The 24556-nt window shown below is 44.3% G+C and overlaps 1 protein-coding gene across 1 annotated transcript in view; it reads right to left on the bottom strand.

Moving 5' to 3' along the window:
- The window catches only part of LOC122553347 (protein Daple-like), a 271352-nt gene that overhangs the window by 114588 nt on the left and 132208 nt on the right, over positions 1-24556 (bottom strand). The window contains exons 4-7 of the mRNA XM_043696930.2: positions 19261-19330; positions 8140-8198; positions 7077-7160; positions 1515-1655 (exon numbers count right to left, since the gene is read on the bottom strand). Coding sequence (XP_043552865.2) covers positions 1515-1655; positions 7077-7160; positions 8140-8198; positions 19261-19330 — 354 coding nt within the window. The remainder of the gene's footprint in view (positions 1-1514; positions 1656-7076; positions 7161-8139; positions 8199-19260; positions 19331-24556) is intronic.

Raw genomic sequence — 24556 nt, 5'->3', positions numbered from 1 at the left:
AATAGGAAGGGTTTGGAGGGATATGGGTCGGGTGCTGGCAGCTGGGAATAGATTGGGTTGGGATATCTGGTCGGCATGGACGGGTTGGACCAAAGGGTCTGTTTCCATGCTGTACATCTCTATGACGCGAAGTCAGATGACACCAGGTTATAGTCCAACAAGTTTATTTGAAATCACAAGTTTTCAGAGTGCTGCCCATTTGTCACGAAGTCTTCACCTGGTGAAAGAGCTGTGCTCTGAAAGCTTGTGATTTCAGAACTATCGACTCAGGAGTAAACATTTACACTCTCAATTCTTTTCACAGAAGCAGCTTCAGAAATGGATTGTTTTTCTTTATTCTTTCATGGGAACGTGGGCATCTCTGGCAAATCCAACATTTGTTGCCCTTCTCCAATTCCCCTTAAACTGTGGGGCTTGCTGAATAACTTCAGAGGGCAGTTCAGTCACATGTAGGTCAGAGCAGATAAGGGCAGATTTCCTTCCCCAAAGAACATTCCAGACATAGTGCGATAATTGGGCACTGTGACTGTGACGAGCTTGATATCCCAGATTTACCAAGTGAATAAAATTCCCACCAACTGCTCTGGTGGGACTTGAACCCACATGCCCCAAGCATTAGTCTGGGGTTGGGATTACAAGACCAGTGACATTATCACCATCTCCCAGCCGTAATTTGATGAGATGAGTATATGTGGATTTACAAACACAAGGTGTGGCTGGGGTGAATAACATGGATGGGCTTAAGAAAAACATTTTGAGCATCTGCAGTATTTTGCTTTCACGCTGGAAACCTGATGGTCTCTTGCAGCAGTTCACAGATTCCTGTCACAGAGGGGACTCAACTTCATTTTGAACATTCATTAACCAGATGAGGGTCCTCTCCAGGAATTGCTCAGAGCAGAGAGGAATAAACACAAAAGAAGCTGGGAATTATTCAGCAGGACAAGCATTATTTAAGGATAGCAAAACACAGTTAATGTTTCAGGTCAGTGCCCAACATCAAAAGGGGAGGTTGGGCTGAGACAGTACAAATAAAAAGAAACTTGTCAATTTTACGAGGCAGGGTAAAGAAAGGGCACAGATTTAAGGTACTGACAAAGAGGCAATGAGTAAAATATTTTCATCTAACGTGCAGTTCAAATCTGAAATATTCTGTCACAAAGGAATTTGATAAATGTGAGTGACTTCAGGAAGCAAAGTCGACAATGACACCCTTAACAGGCCACCTCTGTGCACGCTCTGCTTGCAAATCGTAAATTAATTTCAACGGCTTTCTCCAGGTGTTCCTTTAGGTGCTCTGCTTTCCTCCTACAGTCCAGAGATGTGCAGGTTAGGGTGGATTGGTTCTAAATTGCCCGTAGTGGCCAAACACGTGCAGGCTAGGTGGATTAGCCATGGAAATGCAGGATTACAAGAATAGGGTGGGGGGTTCTATGATTCTGTGCTTTAAGTAAACCAAAATCAAGGCTGGCTACAATCTCAGAATCATTGGAGAGTTGTGTGAAGACTCCTACCTCCGAGTACTCATCCCTGTCCTCAAGAAGTCTCTTCAGGTGAAAGACCATTGACCTAGAGAGAGCCTCCAGGTCATCTGCAGGCATTTCAGTCTGTTCCATCCACTGAAGGTCAAACACGTTCTCCTGGTTGTGAGTGATCTGTAAGGGTGAGGCCGAAAGTTACATCAGGTCTGCCATTAATAAAGCAGGTCATTCCACCTGCTTGATCAGCTCCACCCAACCTCCTGACAATCCCTCTTCACCTCACAGTGTCATCAATAAAACCTTCTATTCCTTTTTCCCTGCTGTGCTTGTGTAGCTTTCCCCCCAGGTACTTTCACACAATTCACCTCAAATGGTAGCACACCATCACCAAAATGTGAATTCCTCATTGAATTTATTGTTGAACTTTTAACTCGATTCCTTTTCTTTTCTAGTTTATTTTAAGAAGGACTTCCATGTTAACGATAACCTTATTTCTTTATTTTTCTATTTATTCCATGAAGGTATTGATTAACTGGCTTGATGGTAGGAAGCAGAGGATTAGAGTGGATGGATACTGGAGGCCTGAGATTAGTGGAGTGCTTCAGGCTCTGGTTTGTTATCTGTATCAATGATTTGGATGAGAATGTACAACGCACGATTAGTAAGTTTGCTGATGACACTAAAATAAAGTGGTATCGTGGACAGTGAGAAAGGTCATTAGAAATTGCAGCAAGACCTTGATCAGCTGGGGAACTGGGCTGAGAAATGGCAAATGGAGTTTAATATAGTTAAGTGTGAAGTCTTGTATTTTAAAAAGTCAAGTCAAGGTAGGAGTTTCATGGTTTCAAGGAGTGTAGTGGAACAGAGGGGCCTTGGAGTTCAGGTGCACGGTTCTCTGACAGTGGAGTCACAGGTCGACAGAGCAGTGAAGGCGACTTTTGGCACACTGGCCTTCATCAGTCAGGGCATTCAGTATCGAAGTTGGGAAGTTAAATTGCAGTTGTACAGGATGTTGGTGAGCGCACTTGGAGGACGGTGTTCAGTTTTGGTCACCTTGCTATAGGAAGGATGTTATTAAACTGGAAAGAGTGCAGAAGAAACTTACAAGGATATGGCCTGGACTCAACGGTCTGAGTTATAGGGAGAGGCTGGACAAGCTAAGACTTTTTGCTTTGGAGCGCAGGAGACTGAGGGGGACCTTATAGAAATGTATAAGATCATGAGAGGCATGGATAGGGTGAATGCACTCAGTCTTTTTCCCAGGGTTGGGGAATCGAGGACTAAAGGGCATCAGTTTAAGGTTAGAGGGGAAAGAATAAAAGGGAACTGAGGGGCAATCTTTTTACACAGAGGGTAGTACGCGTATGGAATGAGCTGCCAGCTGAAGTGGTTGAGGTGGGTACAATAGCAACATTTAAAAAGGCATTTGGACAAATACTTGGATAAGAAAGCATTAAAAGAATATGGGCCAAGTGCAGGGAAATGGGGTTCATGTGGACGGATAGTTTGCTCAGCATGGACCAGTTTGGACTAAAGGACCTTTCTGTGTGTTGTAGGACTTTATGATTCTATAATTGTTTACCTTTGTTTCTTTTGCAACTTTGCACCAAATTTTTCTTGTACGTGGATACCTTTGTACCCAAGATGGCGCCATGTGATGACATTATGCACTTTTCACTGTACTCCTGCACTTGAGTGCATGTGACAATACAATCTGAATCTAAATCTAATAACTATTTTACTCCAGTTTTGATTTTTCCGAAAAGAAACATCATCTGCCTGTATTCCCGATCAAGTACTTTGATGGGGTTGGGTGTGGACTTGACCTTGACCCCAAATTGACAGTGCGGGAGCTTCGGGGGATCAGACTGAATGCCCAAATCAATCCCAGCAGGAAACTTCCTCAGGACTTCCCAAAGTATTTTGGGAGAGGTACTACTTTTGCCCCAAGGGTGGAAAACCCATCCCCTGGAGATCACAATCTCCATCTGATGAGCTCAGAACAAACAACAAAATCACATTCACAGACACACACAAACATCCTTTGAGATTATGTAATCACCATGTGTGGCATGACTTACTCCACAATCATTAGAGGCACATTTTTTAATCTTTGTTATTCATTGAAGAAATGTAACAATTTGCAAAGCGTATAATTATATCTGCTCACTGACAAGCCAGAACATTAACAAGTGAATGGAACACACACGCAGGGGAATGAACACGAACACACACACACACACACACCCCCCAAGGTATGCTTGCACACTGATCACAAAATCATAGAATTGCAGAATTGTTATGGTGCAGGAGGCTATTCAGCCCATGTCTGCACCAGTTCTAGTCTCTAGTCCCTTTCCTGTATCCCTACATAACTACCCAATGCCCTCTTGAATGCCTCAACTGAACCAGCCTCCACCACATTTCCAGGAAGTATACCCCCAAATCTAACTACTTGCTGTGAAAAAGATTTTCCCCCTCTCCTACACCACCCTTGCGTCTTTGCACATCACTTAAAATCTTATTCCCTCCTGCTTATTTTTCTTTTACAAAACTGCTTCTCCCCATCTACTTTAGCCAGCCCGCTCCTGATCTGAAATCCTCCATCAGATCCCCACTCCGCTTCCTTCCCTCCCAGGACAACAGTCCCAACTTCTTCAATCATTCTGGATAATGTGGAAATCACTTCTGCATTCTTTCCAATGAGTTCACATCTTACCCAAAATGTGGTACCCACAACTGTACACAATACCCCAGCTGAGGGTCTAACAAAGTGGGTTCAATTCCCATACTGGTGGAGATCACTATGAAGGACTCCCCTTCTCAACTTGCATTTGGTTCACTCTCATATACTATGAAATGCTGGGGTCCATGCACTCATTTTTAGGGTACCCCACTAGCCACTGCTTGGAAAAAAGACCCATTTACTCCCCTCTCTGTATCCTGTCTGCCTTCCAATCCTTGATCCTTGTCAGTATATTACCCCTATGTGCTTTAACTTTGCCCTGTTATGATGGACCTTCTCAAAAGACATCTGAAAATCCAAATACACCATATCAATCAGTTCACCCTCCTCTATCTCACTGGTTAACAAACAACCATCACGTCACCATCTCCCCCTTGTAATCAGGATGTGCTTATTTAAAATAAAACTTTAAACTGTAGGAAGAACTAAGATGGGAGATAGGGTTAAATAGAAACAGAAAATGTAAATATATTCAGCAGGTCCGGTAGATTAGTCTCCAAATGCAAGGTTGACTATTTTGGTATTTTTGTTCTGTAATCAGATACTGCTGATTGAATCAGAGGTAACGTAACTGTTGAGTGAATAATAGATAAGCCCTGAGGTATAAATCTATACTTCTTAGCACATTTTGCTGCAATGAAAATGATCATAAAACACAAATTATACTCATCAACATTGGAAACTAAGTGCTAACTGAGCATCAATAAGCAGGTTATTTCTTTACAAATGTTGCTTGACTGCACGGATCCCTTCCTCACTTCGCTATTATTATGGCTGATGGGCCGGTAATTGGCTGGTTTGATTTTTCCTACTTTTTGTCGACACGACGTTTTTCCACATTGCCGGGTCGACGTCAGTGTTGTTACTATACTGGATAAGAGCGCAGAGTCAGAAAGGGAGTTGCTGGAAAAGCACAGCCAGTCAGGCAGCATCTAAGGAGGAGAGTCAACTTTCAGGCATAAGCCCTTCATCAGGAATGTGGTGGTGGTGGGGAGTGAAGCTGAGAGATAAATAGCAGGGAGTTGGGGGGCTGGGGTAAAGATAATTTGGAAGGCTATAGGTAGCTGGAGATGGGGTGGGGGGGGGGGGGGTGATGCTGATAGGTTGGTGTGGAGGGTGGAGCAGATAGGTGGAAGGAAGATGGACAGGGAGGACAGTTCAAGAGGGCGGTGGCAAGTTGGAGAGTCAGACCTGGGATGAGGTGGGGCGAGGGGAAATGAGGAAACTGGTGAAATTGACATTGGTGCCGTGTGGTTGGACGGTCCCAAGGTGATAAGGCATTCTTCCTCCAGAAGTCGTGGCTTGGAGTGCAGTTAGTTCTGGTGGACAAATCACCAACTGTCAGCTTTTGCAGTATCCATGGCCTTTGCTGTTTCTAGATATATTCAGAGTGAACTGAAATGGTTGAAACTTTGCAGCTGAGATGCTGGGGGATAGAAAGTGAAAGTTAAACTCATCACCCTGGGCAGAGGACATATTCTCTTGTCACGGAGGTACATGTTAATCACTAAAAAGGTCAACACAAATACAAAGAAGAAGGTTGTGACTGTGATGGTGGTAATCGCACCAGTAATCAAACCCCTTTACTCCATCAGTAAAAGGTAAAGTTACCATAGCCCTACCGGACCATAGGTTGCCCTCCCAGACAGAGAAGACTGGTGGTGGTTTAACGTGACGGTCACCATGTCTCAGGTCAGGGGAGAATCCTTCATATTAACTGCAGCCCATACGGGAATATAACCCACCCTTTTAGCGCCACTCTGCATTGCAAACTGGCTGTCCGACCGACTGAGCTAACCAATCCCCAGCCATGCGCATAAATGTTTTGACTTAAACACCAAAATGGCCAATTGTTTCCCTTATGTACTGCGCCCAGAATAAAAGAGACTTTCACTGGTTCCTTTAATAAACTCAAAAATTAACCCCTTTGTTATAAAACTGTTAAAACAAATTGCAAAACTGGTTAAAATCTAAGGTATAATCAGGAATTTGAACTAAATATGCTTTAAACCGCTAAGAAACCTTTACTGGCCAATGAGCTAAAAAACAAAAAGGGTGGAGAGACAGAGACGGAGAGAGGGAGACACACACACACACACACAGGCAGAGTTCCCTTTCCAACAAGCTTTAGAGATTTTTCTCCCTCTATCTCCCTCGGTTTGGTTACACAGAAATTAAGACCAGAAAAAAAAAAGTTGCTTGGCAATTATTAGGACAGGGCCCCCTAATCTCTTTCAACTAGGCACTCCAGCAAGGCAAAAGGCAATAGGTCCTCTATCCCATCTCCCTAAAAGCAGTGCTTGGTTGCTTTTCCAAAGCCACTGGTAAAACATTAAACCACAAAGTGTCCAAACAGTTCAATATCTTCCAGTTTTAACACATGAACAGAGACTTGCTGTCCCACTAATGAGAAAGCATTGGGAAATTGGAGAAACATTATGAACAACAACACAAAGATAAGGAAGAGGCCACACAGCAGTGCTTGGGAAGACAGGTATGTGTCAACACTGTCCTTTCATGACCAATGGAGATCTCAAATTGTCTCACATTTAATTAAATATTTTTAAAATGTAGCTACTGTTGCAACGTAGGAGACACAACCAGCCAGGAGTTGCAGCCACAACCAAGTATAACAGATGTGCTATTGGTTCAGGAAGGTGTCACATCATCACAGAGCATGAAAGGATGGGCATTAATTCCCAGCCTTGCTAGTGATGGCCAAAGTCTAAGAATTAAGTTTCTTTACATCAGAACAAGGAGTCCATCTACCACGTCCACTCACAACCTTGCATTCTGCATGATCCACTTGTCTGTTACAGACAGCAATGAGACCATTTAGATGCACTTACCTCTTGTATGTGAGTAACAATGGCTGTCTGAGTTGTAATGTCAAGTTGCTTGATTCTTTCAATGAATTCTTCCTTCCGTTCACACTGGGATCAGGGTTGAGGTCGTGGTGGCAGTGAAGAAGCAGAACATAGATTCAAATTGTACTTTGAATATACATCAGCATTTCAAACATTTAACATAAATAAAATGGAGCTAGGGCACAGGTATTATATTCACGATCAGTAACTGTTCACAAACACAAGAAGAAGATTCCTTTCAGCTTTCTGAGATGTGCCAATTGATTTGACGTCAGTCAGTTGAACTCCTCCCAATATCCTGTCTGACTGCCTGACTTACCGGGGGAGAAAGTGAAGACTGCAGATGTTGGAGATCAGAATCAAAAAATGTGGTGCTTTTTGCCTGATCTATCACATAGCTCCTTTGCACCTGACCTTCCCTTACTGCATTGTATCGTGGGATCCAATTGAAAAAGAGAGAGATGGCAGTTCAGTGGAACAGATTCCTCTCCAGCAGTCAGTGAGGGTCCTGCCCATTGTCTGAGTGTGACCAGGTCTGGTTTGCCTGCTTGGATATACCATTCCAGCCAGTTCTGTTCCATTACTGAAACGAGTGCCATAAAGCACCAAGGGGAAGGAACAGACAAAGTGGGTGGAATGGCATCCTCTGCTGCCAACACACTCAGATCCCATGGTTCAATGCCACTTTCTGAAACTGAACTAGAGGTGCTTACAGAAACATGGATGTTGCTGCGACATAATAGGAAGCTACACAGAGTTGCCCAGCTCACGTACAACAGTTTTCCAACAGTAAGCAGCTTTCTGATTTAGGCTCCTCCACACTATTTTTTTGGGATTGCTAATAGATGAGAAACAAAGAGCATTCCACCTTCCCATTTCTTGTACTCTTCACAATGAAGCTAAAGATTCAACACAAGAAATTACAAACTGCAGGTGCAAGGTACCCTTCTTGAAAAGTTCACTTTTGAATTAAAGAGAACACCCTGGACAGAAAGCTACATTTCATCTCTTTGCTAGTTTGTTAGCATGAGGCATCACTATTTACCTGTACAGCACATCCCAGCATCAGTAACAACACCTTCTTCATTTCATCCATACTCTTTCCTGTAGCAAATTTAAATGGAAGGAAGTTTTAGTATGAACTACTTCCCAAACAATATGTATAGGTGTATTAGTCAGTCCGGCTATAATGCAGTAGTTCTGTTCTTGTGCAACCCTGTGTTATAAGAAAATTGAGAGATAGCAGCTGGAATCACATTATAACCAACACACTCTTTAAAAGCTCGCATTATAGAAACAGTGTCCCCAATTCGTCAATCGTATCACATTAACGAAACTCACGTTATAGCAGAATGATGTGTGTGTGCATATCTGTGTGTATATGTATGTGTGTGTATATGTATGTGTGTATTTGAGACAGTACTGCACCACATGATCTCCTGTTGCAAAGTTATTCATTCTTAGATTTGTAAAAATAACCAGCTTAATAAAATACACCAAAATTTTAATCTCGGTTACTGCCCAGCGAATTGAGATTTAGGTGGGGTTTGTAACACATTTCTGGCTCACTGGATATTAGCTGAGGTACAGCTGGTTCAAAAAAATGGCACCTGCTTTCACTACAGCTTTTGCAGATTCTGTATCTAACAACAACCCATTACGTAGTTTTGAAACACAGTCAAGTGTTGTACTGTAGGACATGAAGCAGCCAACTCTCACAAACAGTGGATAATGACGTTTTGCGATGTAGGAATAAATATTGGCAAGGACACAAGGAAGAAATCCCTGAGCTTCTTTTAACAGTGCCACAAGATGGCTAATATCCAACTGAGTGGACAAACAGGGCAACAGTTTAATATCCCATCTGAAAGTGAACTCGCACCTGAGCTCTGGTTAACACTTAAACCCTCTAACCCCACTGCCTCCAGACCACATCTTGATGTGGTGGGTTCATGTCCTTTGAGAAACATAAAAAGGGCTGAATTCCAGCCAATACTGGTCTTTCACACAAGTCATTAAACTAAGGGTCAAACATTGTGGTGTTGGAAAAGCACAGCCAGTCAGGCAGCATCCGATGAGCAGAGGAGTGACGTTGCGAGCATAAGCCCTTCACCCTCATTAAAGTACCTAGTTATTGCCTGATGTGGATGTTTGGGGCTGTTTAGAAAACTGAGTAAATGATCTTTTATTTCATTATTGTGGGATCTCACTGTGCACAGAGGCAATGACCAGTTAGTCTCTATTTGCTGCTGTCAGTAAGAGATAGAAACTGGTACCAATACCAGTAAGAATTCACCAACTCTCCTTCAAAATACTGCCACACGATCGTACATTTCCAGCTGAGGGGTCAGACACAGAATCGGTCTAATGTCCCAGTCGAGAGGTAAGCATCCTCAACAGTGCAGCACCTCCCAACCAATGCATTGGAACGTCTGACTGAATTATGTGCTCAAGTCCCGAGAGTGGGATTTGGATGCATAACCCTTCAATTCAGAGTGCAACTGTTGACATGATTAACTTTGGCGGCTCAATTTTTATTTTTTATGCAGAACGCCCAAGAAGATTAATGGGATGGCTTTAAAGCCCATGAGAGGAAACTGGTTGCAAGAGGAGATTAAATGGGCCAGGTTGATTTCATTGCCAGGTCGATTTCACTTCACTGAAATTGGCTGTGAAAGCTAATTAATGGGGTGGGACATTATATGATTAGGAAGCCTGTAAACTGTGAAAGAAATGATCTTGAAAGGCATCCAAACACTAAAACCTAGGCTGATACTCCAGTTACAGTACTGAGGGTGTGCTCCACTGTTGGACATGTCAACCTTCAGGTGAGGAGTTAAAGTGGGGAGGCCCATCTGTTCTCACTGGTGGATAGATAAGAACTAAATGTTCAAAGGAGGAAAAGAAACTAAAATTATCCTCAGTGTCCAGACCAATATTTATCCCCCGGTTAGGTTCACACAAACGAGATTATCTGGTCTCAGAGTCCATAGTGTGGAAAAAGGCCCTTCGGCCTAACAAATCCACACCGACTCTCTGAGGAGTAACCCACCCAGGCTTATTCCCCTACATTTATCTGACTAAAACACCTAACACTATGGCCAATTCACCTGACCTGCACATCTTTGGACTGTGGGAGGAAACCCACGCAGACACTGGGAGAACGTGCAAATTCCACACAGCCAGTCGCCAGAGGCTGGAACCGAACCGGGTCCCTGGCGCTGTGAGGCAGAGGTGCTAACCACTGATCCACCATGCCACCCTGTTTGAAAAGCAATTCATTGGCTGTAAAGTGCTTTGGGGCATAGTGTAGTCACAAAGTTGCTATAGAAATGCAAGTTATGTTTGTACAGAATCTGGATTTGACCGTGTTGGGAACAGTGCTCACAGCTTCAGTCTGCAAATTATCCAGAGAATAAGGAGCACTGGAGAAGGTGCAAAACATGTGCTGAAGCACTAGAATTGGAAAGTACATGAATGAGTAAAGATTAAGCACGCTGGGCTTTTTTTCCCTCCTTGCGAGAAAAAAGGAGATTGAGATGCGAACTGTTGGAAGTTCTTAAGATGAGGAAATGATTAGTTTGGATAAAAGTGGAGATATTTCCACTCTCAGGTAGGTCTAAAACTAAGAGGCATAAATATAAAATAGTCACAAACACATCCAATTCTTTACTCAGAGTGGTCAGATTGTGGAACATGTTACATAGGAACAGAGGAAATAGGAAGAGTAGGCCCTTCGGCCCATCGAGTTGGCTCCATCAGATCCTAGCTGATTTTCTACCTGAACACCTTCCTTGCACTACCTCTTTCGCACCCAAGGATGTGTGCATTGAAGGAGAAGCTTGATAAGCAAATAAGGAAGAGAAGGGTACACTGATGAGGAAAGATGAAAAGAGGGGTGGGAAGGTTCATGTGGAACCTATACACTGACAGAGCTGTTGGGATGAATGGCTAGTTTGTGTGCTGTGAGCACAAACCAGACTGGTTCCTGAGATAGCAGGACTGACACATCAGGACAGACTGGATCTGTTAGGTAACTCTTCATCAGAATCCTGTTTTAAAATGTGAACTCTGCTTTCTTCTTACAAACGCTGCCAGACCTGCAGAGTTTCTCCAGCAACTTCTGTTTTTGTTTCAGTTAGCGTTATATTCAGTGCAGTTCAGGAATCATAGAAACCTAACTGGACTAGACAGGGGAGATGTGGAAAGGATGTTCCTGATAATCAAGGAGTCCATTTAGGACTGGGATGAAGAGAAATTTCACCCAGAGAATGGTGAGCCTGTGGAATTTTCTTTCACAGAAAGCAGTTGAGGCCAAATCATGGAATAATTTCGTGAAGAACTGGGTGGCACGGTGGCTGAGTGGTTGGCAGTGCTCCTTCACAATGTCAGGGATCCAGGTTTAACCCCACCTTTGGGTGACTGTCCATGTGGAATTTGCACATTCTCCCTGTGTGTCTGCCTGAGCTTCCTCCAGGTGTTCCAGTTTCCTCCCACAGTGCAAAGATGAGGGTGGATTGGCCATGTTAAATTGCACAGTGCCCAGGGATATGCAGGCTGGATGGATTAGCCATGGGAAATGCAGGTTACAGGGAAAGGGTAGGGGGCTAAGGTCTAGATGGGTTGCTCTTTGGAAGGTTGATGTGTACTTGATGGGCTGAATGGCCTGTTTCCACACTGTAAGAATTCAAATGATTCTAAGTTGGATGTAGTTCTTCGCGCTAAAGAGATCAAAGGGGATGGGGAAAATCTGGGAACTGAACTGGACAATCAGCTATGATTGTACTGAATGGCGGAACAGGCTCGATGGGCCAAATAGCCTACTCCTGCTCCTATCTTCTATGTTTCTACGAACTATAGGAAAAACTGTTAAGGCTCAAACAGGGTGGGCATTGGCCTGTACACTACACAAGAAAAGGGAGATTTGTAATCAGCCATGAACTTTGAAACAAAAAAAAGTAAAGAAGACACTTTTAAAACCATAAGCCAGACATACCCAGAAACTGTAGTCTATTGTTGAACTGTTCTATATTTACGGTCAGAGGAAGTTGTAATTCCAGCAGGTTAAAAACAGGCTGATGAAAACATTCCCACTATTGCTCTTAAATCCAATGTTTACTAAAATAAAAGAGTGGAGCTAATGTTAAACTAACAAACATTCACTATCCCACCGAGGTGCCTCACAGTAAAAACACTCCAAACTGACAATGGGCTCCCATCCTGCCAAAGAAACCACAACCAGATTCACTTTTAACCCTCTCCATGAAATAAAAATAAACACAGTTTGGTCAGCTGACTTATTTGGCCTTCGAACGAAGGAGAGGAAGTGTTTCGATGTTAGAGGATGAGCCTGTCAAATAATCTCCGAAATCAGTTTTCAAATTCACGGAGAGTTGGGGTTGCTGCAGACTGGGATCTGTACCTTGTGCACTATCCAAAAGGACATTAAGAATGGGAGTTCACGTTTAAGCAAGGTTTACGTTAATGACCAATGTGGGATAAATTAACATTATTGTTGGCATGTAGTTAAGAGCTTATGATAAGCGGTCATAAAAGGAAATGTATCAACGTGACTGCTATCAAAGTCGAGGAGACTTGGCACTCGAGGACTTTCCTGCAGAGGTCAAACAACATGTGTATCTTGCAGTAAAAGGTCAAGGGCAGCCTTTGATTCATGTCTGAAGTACCATTTCCTGCTGAGTTTGAGAACCTGCAACCTGCCTTAAACTCAACATCCAACCAACACATCCTTTCTCGTGGTTTAAATGTAAGTCAGTGTTTTACAAGGTCATTTCAGTTAGGAGACAAGAGTCTAGCTTAGAATAGTTATGAAAAAGCACAGCAGGTCAGGCAGCATCCGAGGATGTGCTTTTCCAGCACTACTCTAATCTAGACTCTGATCTCCAGCATCTTCAGTCCTCACTTTTGCCCAGGAGATTGGTTAGGCCACAAAAGATTTTCCTGCTCCTCGGATGCTGCCTGACCTGCTGCGCTTTTCCAGCGCCACTCTAATCTAGACTCTCATCTCCAGCATCTGCAGTCCTCACTTTTGCCCACTTCAGTTAGGAGTCAACCATATCCCTGTGGGACTGGAGCCAGACAAAGATATCCCTGACCAGGTCAGGATAGTAAATTGCCTTCTCCAAAAAGGAGATTACTACAGCAATTGGCTTTGCATGACATGGTCATTTTTCTACAGTTAGAGTTGTTTAGTGTGAAGCACTGTGAAATTTGAACTTAATGTTGAATGTGTAAGAGACCAGGAGCAATCCCCTCAACCCTGCTCCATTATTCAACACCTCGTCATTGCTATCCCTGTCTCCATTGACTCTCAGTTCGGAAATAAATTGCCCCATCCTCTCAACTCCTATTATTTGAAATATTTTAAAATACCTCAATTAAGCATCTATATTTTTCCTAATTGGATGTTATTACAGACTTCTGGAGTAGGTGGGACCTGAACCTGTGCTTCCCAGTCTAGGGGCAGGGACACTACCACTGCGCCAACAAGAGGGCCCTTCAATTAATCAACTGCACTCCAGGGAGTACAAAGATGAATCTGTGCTCAAACTATCAAATCAACAGGGTAAAAACAAGGACTGCAGAAGCTGGAAACCAGAGTCTGGATTAGAGTGGTGCTGGAAAAGCAGGTCAGGCAGCATCCAAGGAGCAGAAAAATCGACGTTTTGGGCAAAAGGCAGGAAGCCTGCAGGGTGTAGAGATCCTGCAGTGTGGAGATGCTGCCTTTCAAATCAACAGGTCTGTTAAGTAGTTCCAAGCCGACATGAACACTGCAAGCTGTGTAATGGAGTAATGAATGTAATTGTTGAGATGGAATTCCACCTGGGACTATTTCCCTTTGTAGGAGTTAAAATGTAAAAGTATCTGGTGCAAACTGGAGCACTGCATTTATCACGAATGCGTCTTCTGAACTCAGACACCTGCAGTGAGACTCCTGTTAACTTGGAGAGGCTGTGCTTTCTCCATGGCAACTCCTGAGTCTTTCAGAATCAAATGTGTCAACCTCCCAGCTCCCTTTCCTCCTCCACCTCCTCTAGAAACTGTTGCATTCGTTCTGAAATTTGGCATTTCTGCTTTTGTACTAATAAGTACATTCCTCATTAACACCTCTCTGTGCCCAACCAGATTCCTGCTTTGTTAATGCATCAAAGTGTTCCCTCAAAACCAGAGTGTGTGTGTGCAGGTTCAGCAGTATAACTCCGCTCCAAGCCATCCTGAGCAGCTGCTGTGTTCTTTCTTTGATAGAATAATAATGGTTCCTATCAAAGGGTAAAAACACCTTTTACTTATAAAAGTACCTCCCAGGATAGCCCCAAATGCAATACAACTAATAAACTGTACTGAGACAAAAAAAACCTTGCAGATGTTGGACTCCAAAGTAGACAGGCAGAGGGCTGGAAGTGCACAGCAAGCCAGGGAGCATCAGGAGGAAGAGAAGTCTGAAGGGTTATACCTGAAATGTCAGACATCTCCACCTCCTGATGCTGCCTGGCTTGCTGTGTTCTTCCAGCCTCCTGCCTGTCTACAATAAACTGTGCTGAGGTATTGTCACTGCTGTAATAGAGACAGGCTCAAGAGACTATCTGAGCAGCACAGAGTCCCACAGCCCCACTTTGACCCCAAATCCATCGTCCCTCCCTACTCCTTATTCCTTCATTGCCCTGCTGCCAAAATGAAACCCTAGATTATGGGCAGCATGGTGGCTCAGCAGTTAGTACTGCTACCTCACTGTGCCAAGTACCCGGTTCAATTCCAGCCTCGGGCGACTGTCTGTGTGGAGTTTGCACATTCTCCGTGTCTGCGTAGGTTTCCTCCCAGAGTCCAAACATGCGCAGGTTAGGTGGATTGGCTATGCTACATTGCCCCATAGTAACCAGGTTAGGTGTGCAGATTAGGTGATTCACCATGGGAAATGCAGGGATAGGGTGGTGGGGGTGGGTCTGTTAGAAGGTCAGTGTGACCTGGATGGACCAAATGACCTGTTTGCATGCTGTAGAGGATTCCATGCTGAGTTAAAGACTCTGGGATTTGAACCAATCAGCTTTTGAATTGGGCAAGAATGTCACCTTTGAGCTAAGGCAAATACATCAAAGCTATGTCAGCTATCATCATTAACTTGGAAACAATGCAGTATTTAAAATTCTTTACAGGTTGATTATGGAAAGAATCTAGGTCACCAATTAACCCAGGATACACCCACACCCATTCCCTGACAGCAAAAGATATGAACAGATTTGTGTCGAGAACATTTAGTGCATTGTTTTAGCAACAGAATCCACTGCATTACTGAGAGAATGTCAGGAATATACCTCCATTACATCTAGATCCTTCAGGTTTAGTGTATAATGGTCTGAATTACAGGGCTGGTTCTTCAGTTCACTGCACACTGCCCATTCCTGGGGCACAGATTCCCCAGGCACTGCCCATTCCTGGGGCACAGATTCCCCAGGCACTGCCCATTCCTGGGGCACAGATTCCTTGATTGACCATTTAATTGCCAACAGACTGGAGGTTGGTCCCAGAAGGGAGGAAGACCTGTGGCTGTAAGCTACCCAATAAACAACAAGCAACTCAATGTACTCAGTAATGTCATCAGATGTGGTGGAACTGCAGCAATCCGAGGAAAGCAATCAACAATGGAGCTGGACTTTCCCAGCTAAGTCCCGACTCCCTCTGGGGCGATGCTCACAGCTGGGAGGGGTGTGGCGCTGTAACTCTCAGTCCCAAGTAACATTTTACAGGATCATTACAGAAGATTAAAAACTGGAAGTCCAGCCAGATGTGCTGAGTATTTCCAGCATTTTCTGATCTCATTTCTTGGTTATGTCACTGTTGACCCAGAGTTGTTGAGCATTCGCTCACCTCGGCCACTCCCATCTCCCAGTCTTTCCATCAGCACTGGATCTGCAACGCCACGGACTGGCTGCATTGGAGCGGTCAGTGCTCCCCGCGGCTCTCTAGCTGCAGTTTTCCTTCAGGCCAGTCAGGACAGGTGGCACCTTTGGCCTGGAGCTTCCCAGCACACAGGAAACAGCCAAGAGGATGGCCAGGTGTCTGCCGACAAGTGGAATCTGGATCAGAAAGTTCCTAAAGCTCTGCCCCATTTCCAATATCGTCAACTGTGCTCCACACCCAGCAGCAATGTGATTGACTCTGACTCTCAACAACAGTCAGGGATGGACAATAAATGCAGGCCTAGCCTGGTCACCCTTGTCCTGTGAAAGAATACAGGAGTGGCTGATGGCATTTAACTTTGATAAATGCAAGGTGCTGCATTTTGGGAAAACAAATCAGAGCAGGACTTATACACTTAATGGTAAGGTCTTAGGGAGTGTTGCTGAACAAAGAGACCTTGGAGTGCAGGTTCATTGCTCCTTGAAAGTGGAGTCGCAGGTAGATAGGATAGTGAAGAAGGCATTTGGTATGCTTTCCTTTATTGGTCAGAGTATTGAGTACAGGAGTTGGGAGGTCATGTTGCAGCTGTACAGGACACTGGTTCGGCCACTGTTGGAATATTGCGTGCAATTCTGGTCTCCTTCCTATTGGAAGGAGGTTGTGAAACATGAAAGGGTTCAGAAAAGATTTACAAGGATGTTGCCAGGGTTGGAGGATTTGAGCTATAAGGAGAGGTTGAATAGGCTGGGGCTGTTTTCCCTGGAGCGTCGAAGGCTGAGGGGTGACCTCAAAAGGTTTATAAAATCATGAGGGTCATGGATAGGATAAATAGACAAAGTCTTTTCCCTGTGGTGGGCGAGTCCAGAACTAGAGGGCATAGGTTTAGGGTGAGTGTGGAAAGATATAAAAGGGACAACTTTTTCACACAGAGGGTGGTATGTGTATGGAATGAGCTGCTAGAGGAAGTGGTGGAGGCTGGTACAATTGCAACATTTAAAAGGCACCTGGACGGGTATATGATTAGGAAGGGTTTGGAGGGATATGGAGCAGGTGCTGGCAAATTGGACTAGATTGTCTTGGGAATCTGGTTGGCATGGACAGGTTGGACCAAAGGGTCTGTTTTCGTGCTGTACATCTCTAGGATTTTATTTAAGCTTTCCAACTTTTTTTTTCCCCCCTCTGTCTGCCTCTTGTAGCCACATTATTCCGACAACAGAGCCAGTTCAGTTCCTTGACAGCAGTAACCTCAGCCCCAGGCCATTAATGGTGAGGAATCTGGTGCTGGCAATGCTGTTAAGGCAGGTTGGTTCACTCTCGCCTTGTATAGATGATCATTGTCTGACACTCCCAGGGTGAAAATGTTAGTTGCTGTAAGAATCTAAGAATTAGCAGGAGTACAAAATACATCCTGTTGAGGTTTCACCGTCGTTCAATATAATTATGGCTGACCTTGGGCTTCACCTGCTCCCCAATTATTCCCAAAACCTCAAAAAATCTGTCTATCCAATGATGGAGCTGCACAGCCTTTGGGGTTGAGAATCACAAAGGTTCACAACTGTTTGGGTAAAGAAATGTCACTTCATTTCCCTGAATGATTGGCAGTTTATCCTGAGGCTGTGCCCATGTTTTTGATTCTCTGACCAGGGTAACGTCCAGGTCTGGTGAACGTGGACATGGGAGCACTTGGGTATGAATCTGAGGAGATACAAATGGAGGTTTAATACTTCACCATTAATCAACAAACATCCGCACTTCTGACCTTATGGAGTGAAGATCATTGATGAAGCAGCTGAAGATGGTTGGGCCTAGGGCACTACCCTGAGGAACTCCTGCAGAGATGTCCTGGAGCTGAGATGCCTAACCTCCAACAACCATAACCATCTTCTTACATGTCAGGTGTGACTCCAACCAGTGGAGAGTTTTCTCCAATTCTCCTTGACCTCAGATTTACTAGAGTTCCCCGATGCTGTACTCAGTCAAATGCTCCCTAAAACTCAAACGGTCACTTTCAGTTAGCCTCTGGAACTCAGCTGTTTCCTCCATATTTAGACCAAGGCTGTATTGAGATCAGAAGCGGAGTGGTCAAGGCACAAGCCAAACAGAGCATCAGTGAACAGGTTAAACCATAAGAGCAGAGATTAGGCCATTCAGCCCATCAAGTCTGCTCTGCCATTCAATCATGGCTAGTAAGTTTCATTCTCCTGCTTCCTCCCTATAACCCTTGATCCCCTTGCCAATCAAAAACCCAACGATCTCTATCTTAAATATACTGAAGGTGTTTGATAGCACTGTCAAACAATGCCTGCATCACCTTGCTGATCATCAAGGATTGACGGAGGGGGACTAATTGGGCTGAAATTAATTCTCCTGTTTTTTGGGGATGGGACAACTTTGTTGGCTCATTGCCAGTGTTGTAGCTGCATTAGAACATTTAATAAGCACAGCTAACTCAAAATCAAGTCACGAGACTCGACACTCTTTCTTCCCACAAATGCTGCCAGACTTGCTGAGTTTCTCCAACAATTTGTGTTTTTGTTTTAAATTCTCATTGGAGAGAGGTGAATTCTAGTTCTGCATTACCCCACCCCAGGGAAAAGACTTTGTCTATTTTTCCTATCCATGCCCCTCATGACTTTATAAACCTCTTTAAAAGGTCACCCCTCAGCCTGCGACGCTCCAGGGAAAACAGCCTCTCCCTGTAGCTCAAACCCTCCAACTCCAGAAACATCTATTTTCCTAGCTACTGTCAGTTCTGAGGAAGGGTGACTGAACCAAAAACACTAACTCTGATTTCTCTTCACAGATGCTGTCAGACCTACTGAGCTTTTCCAGCAACTTTTGTTTTTTATAACATCTTTGGAAATCTTTTGTGAACCCTTTCAAGTTTACAGCAGCCATGAAGGGAGGAAAGCTCCAGTTGTGTAGAGCTTTCCATACCATAGGTTCAATGCCATTTGTGCATGCATCGGATCTCAAATTATAGAGGATAACATCTTGTGACACAGTATATGTGCACACAGTGGAAACGAACAGTTGTCAGTTAAGAGATGGATCAGAGTGCGACTTGTGCCATTGCACGGTTGGATTCCTCACTGACCCTTACTGACCCACATTAAGGATGACCAAATTGTGCAGGATATCAAAAGATTTCCACAGCCAGTTGGCCCAGTATGAGTTACAGAGACAAGAAAGAACAGGCAAAATCAAACTTGCAATGGGCCATCACTGGTCAAGGCCTGAAATCACTCACCTGAAAGGGGATCTTTAGCAATCGTTAGCACATTTGGCAAACTCATTACCACCAATTGCTGCAGACACTCCTGTTAATAAAACACACAATAAAAGTCTGGATTACTTCCAAAGGAGTGAACTTCCCGTTAATATATTTACTTAGCAATCAAATATCCACGTTTGCCAATATCATCCGAGCATTAATCATTCTGCAGTCCATTCTCAAAGATGATAGAAAGTCACTGAATGGGGAGAGGAAGCAGAGCATTTTCCCAAGCACAAACACTCACTTCCTCCTTGCTCCTCTTGACACCTTTGAAGAAAAATATTTCTTTTTCTCAAGTATTTTAACATCAGTTAATTGGGTGGAGTCCGAGGGGAGTGGTGAGAGCCTGTCTAGTTCCTGTTCCACGTATAACAAATTTCCTCTCTCCCAATCTCCGAAAAATGTGCATTCTAAAGCGAAACATGAAGTTGACCATTTAGAGTTGAGAGAGCGTGGAATGCGTTGCCAGCAGCAGTTGTGGAGGCAGGGTCATTGGGGACATTTAAGAGACTCCTCGACATACATATGGTCACAGAAATTTGAGGGTGCATACATGAGGATCAGTGGTCGGCACAACATGGTGGGCTGAAGGGCCTGTTCTGTGCTGTACTGTTCTATGTTCTATGGTTCTCTGGGTGGTATGGGGGGTGGGTTCGGGGGGGGGGGGGGGGGGGGGGGTTCGGGGTAGGTGAGTGGAGATACCTGTAATAGTACATTAGTGTGTCACAAGCCACACATGAAGGCAGTGCTGTAACATAACACAGGATTCAAACTCCAAAAGTCCCCCTCAACAGGAGGGGCTTCTCAAATAAGGCAAATACCGTGGATGTGGGAAAATGGAGATGAAAACAGAAGTCGCTGGAGAAACTCTGTGCTGAAAAAAAGCCAAATTAACACATCATTCCACTTCTGAAGAAGAATCACACTAGACTCGATATACGCTAACTCGGTTTCTCTCTCCTAAATGCTGCCTGACCTGCTGAGTTTCTCCAGCACTTTTTGTTCTTATTTAAGCCTCTCAGTTGAATGTTCCCTTCTCCACACACTTTACAGATGGGACCGCTGTTGGTTAACCTAGTATTGACCACCAATCCCAAAATGGATTTGGATAATGGTGGTGACACACCTTTCATTACCACTGCAAACCAGGAGGTTGTTTATTCTAGGCTGGCTCCCAGCTCAAAGTGTTCGATGGAAAATTCTCATCCCTCTTTTCATAGCCTCATGCACCTTATTTCAGGTACAGGCTATATCACACCCCCATCCCCATCATACTCCCCAATCTCCATTGTTGCATGGCTCCCTCATCTTCTTCCATCTTCTATCCTCACTCGAATTCCAGTGCTCAAACTTCTCCAGCCCTCGACATTCCACTATTTGTTTAAAGCCTTTCTTAAAACATGTCTCTTTAGACCAGATTCTCAGTCACTCTCTTCCAAATACCAGAGAATCACAGAGCCAATATGAAATAACTCCACAGAGGCCAGTATCCCATCAGCCATTCCCCCATTATTTACACATGGAGAAGCCTCAGAGCCAGCTCTCAGTGAACAGAGCAACTGATACTCTTGTTCCTGTTTGTCAAACAGAGCTCCCTGATTGGCAAAATCTGCATGAGTCCAGTTTCCTCATCTCCCCTTCCCCCACCTTATTCCAAATCCAACCCTCCAACTTGACACCACCCTCTTGAACTGTCCTCCCTGTTCATCTTCCTTCCTATCTATCTGCTCTGACTTATCACCATCACCCCACCCCCCCACCTTCATCCAAACTATCACATTCCCAGCTAGCTTCCCCACCAGCCCCACACCCCTCCCATTTATCTCTCAGCCCCCTTGGGCACACCCACATTCCTAAAGGGCTTATGCTCAAAATGTCAATTCTCCTGGTGCTCAGATGCTGCCTGACTGGCTGTGCTTTTCCACACCACAGTTTTTGACTCTGAACTCCAGCATCTGCAGTCTTCCATGCCTCCTGGATTAACAACCCCAAACAGGGATCTCATTCTATGAGATCCACCTGGCTTACTTAAATACGAGAGAGAGAGAGAGAGAGAGCGCGCGAGCACGAGAGATCCTTGATCAGTCAAGAAATCAAGGCAAAGGGCAGGAGAATTGAACAGCTTACTCCTATTCCTACTTTGTGATGGTCTCATTGAGTTAATTCCGAGTGTGAATCCTCACAGATTGAAAACCAACGAAGCTCTTAATGGCTTCCTTTCGTCTTGTCCAGTTCCCTTCAACCCACTTGGTTTTGCATTTTAAACAAGAGTCTTTCACAAGAAGGACAATGACTGTGGTACAGTAGGGAGTGCGCTTTGAGTCCGAAGGGTGGGGTTCCACTCTCCGGGTTCACCCGTGTCAATAGTAACACGGTCCTGAGAGGGTACTGCAATGTTGTTACCCTGGGTGGGTAAGATCCCACAGCACTATTCCAAAGAAGTGTAAGGGGGTTCTCCCTGGTGCCCTGACCAATATTTACCCCTGGGAGCTTGCTGAGTGCAAATCGGTTGCTAGTTTTCCCACAAGCTTTGGAAGACCAGAGGTGATAAAAGATGTCTCATAAATGCAAATTTCTAAGAAGTTTTTAGGACTCCTCTGTCATAACAAGCCTCGCAACAGGTAGCTCAGTTGGCTAGACAGCTGGCCTGTGATGCAGACAGCATGGGTTCAATCCCTGCAACAGTTGAGGCTATCAGAAAGGGTCTGCTTTCTTGACCTAACCCCTCACCTGAGGTGTGGTGACCCTCAGGATGAACCACCAGCACTCACCTATGGGAATGAAGCTATGAGGTGCTTAAACTATACTTCTGTTGTTGGTGCATTGCTGTAGCATAGTAACTAGCCACTGAACTGAAACATTACCATATCCCTAGTAGCAACAGGGAGAAAAAAAGCCCAGTGCTTGAAAAATAAGGTTGTGCAAACTGATACCAGAAGGAAAGGAATAGTCTGGCCGCTTTGACCTCAACCTTCTTACCACAGCATGGATAAATGGAAGACAGGGCTTCCACAAGGCACTGTCCACGTTCTCAGGACACTTCAGGAACTACCCGGTATGATCACTATTTAGAAACAAGCAAACCGGACACCAATTGGTGGACAATAATAAACATCAAGTTCACAGGTTTTCTGGTTGGATCATCTCCGCGTGCAACAATCCACCAGTGCTGCCCCGAAATAGGCTCATCAGATCGACTCCAGAGATGTTTGTGTTGTTTTAGGAATTGCTGGAAAAGCTCAGCAAGTCTGTGGAGAGAAATCAGAGTTCACGTTTAGGCCTCTACTTACTGGAGTTGAGAAGAACGAGGGGAAATCTTATTGAGGTGCATGTGATGATAAAAAGGGGAGTGACAAAGTAGATGTAGAGAGGACATTTCCTCTTGTGTGGGAAGATTAGATTAGATTCCCTACAATGTGGAAACAGGCCCTTCAGCCCAACAAGTCCACATCGACCCTCTGAAAAGTAACCCACCCAGTCCCATTTCCCTCTGACTAATGCACCTAACACTATGGCAATTTAGCTTGGCCAATTCATCCTGGCCTACACATCTTTGGACTGTGGGGAGGAAACTGGATCATGCAGAGAAAACCCACACAGACACACCGCGAATGTGCAAACTCCACACAGACAGTCACCCAAGGCGGGAATCGAACCTGGGTCCCTGGCACTGAGAGGCAGTAGTGCTAACCACTGAGCCACCGTGCTGCCCATGGAAAGCTAGAATGAGAAATCATTGTCTTAAGATAAAAAGCAGATTGAAAAGAGTTGAAGAGAAATCACTTCTCTCAGAGGGTCGTGAACCTGCGGAATTCACTGTTTCAGTGCATGCTGGGACATTGCGGAAATTTGAGATAGACAGACAGATTTTTAATTAGAAATGTATTGAAGGGTCACGGAAACCAGGCAGGAAAATGGATTTGAGCTGGAGAGGAGATCAGCCATGATTGTATTAAATGGTGGAGCAGGCTTCAAGGGCTGAATGATCTCTTACTGCTCTCAGCTCTCGTTCTAACTGCAGCAATAGATTCCATGCTCAAGATTCAGGTGTAAGGCTGGAACTGGCAGCTTACTTGCTCAAGGGAATATATCCCACAGTCAGCAAAGCTCACAGGAGCACAGTGGAAATGTCTATATATTTGACCTGCATCTCCAAAAGGTTAACTGTTCAGTCAATCTGAAGCAGCCCAGTGACAAAAGGCAGGATTTATCAGCGCTGAGCCCTCACCAGTCCCCAGTGGCTCACATTACCCTGTTAGGGGCTGGTAGCATCTCTAGCTTTGACAGTTTGACAGGACTCCTTTTCCACACTAGCCTCCTCACTGGACTTTGACAAACTGCAGTACTACAACACCAGAAGAGGCACCAAACAAGTTCGATCGCCACCTCTCGCCTACAATATTTTGAAACAATTAAGAACAGGTCAGAGGAAGGTCACTGGACCCAATATGTTAACTCTAATTTCTCTCCATAGACTTGCTGAGCTTTTCCTGCAATTTCTGTTTTTTATTCTGTTTGGAAAACTCCAATTTACTGACATGAACCAACTGGACTGACCCAATCCACCCAGGGTTTAAGGAAAGGAACACTCCCTTTTGTCACCTGGATGTTGGTCGAGGAAGGACTCCACTGAATTGGGATTTCCTCTCCTACCATTCTGAGAGTTCCAAATTTTCACCACTATCCCATTCGTTATGACTTCAGCTATCTGGTCCCTAAACTCCAGACTCCCTTCCCTATTCTCTTCCTCTTTTTAAGGATGATGTGGGAGGAGCCAGTGTTGGACTAGTGTGGACAAAATTAAGAATCTCAACACCAGGTTATAGTCCAACAGGTTCATTTGGAATCACTAGCTTTTGGAGTGCTGCTTTTGAAAGCTAGTGATTCCAAATAAACCTGTTGGACTATAAACCTGATGTTGTGTGGTTTAACTTTTTAAAGATGCTCGTTAATAAAACAGAAAAAAAAAATTTCAGTACCTCCCCAAATATCATCCCTAGGTGTCAAATGCTGTCTGATTTAAGCTCCTGTGAGTATATTTTCCTGTGGTAAGGACACTACATGAATGCACTTTGCCATTGTCTCATAAGTCCATATAACTAACTGGGCAGACACAGCGTATGCCCAATGCTGATAGAACTGACAGGCCAACGGGAAATCAGCAGCTTCAACACAAAAGAAATTTAAAAAAAACTGTTTTGAAAAACTCAATGACATTAGACTGCAAAAGAATCACTTTGTTGGATATTCTAATGACAGCTATTCCAGC

The sequence above is a fragment of the Chiloscyllium plagiosum genome, unplaced genomic scaffold (assembly GCF_037043375.1).
Source record: "Chiloscyllium plagiosum isolate Xiang-an unplaced genomic scaffold, Cpla_swu_hap1 HiC_scaffold_8, whole genome shotgun sequence".
Lineage (NCBI taxonomy): Eukaryota > Metazoa > Chordata > Chondrichthyes > Orectolobiformes > Hemiscylliidae > Chiloscyllium > Chiloscyllium plagiosum.
The sequence above is the reverse complement of the archived record's forward strand: the minus strand, read 5'-3'. Positions and strand labels throughout refer to the sequence as shown.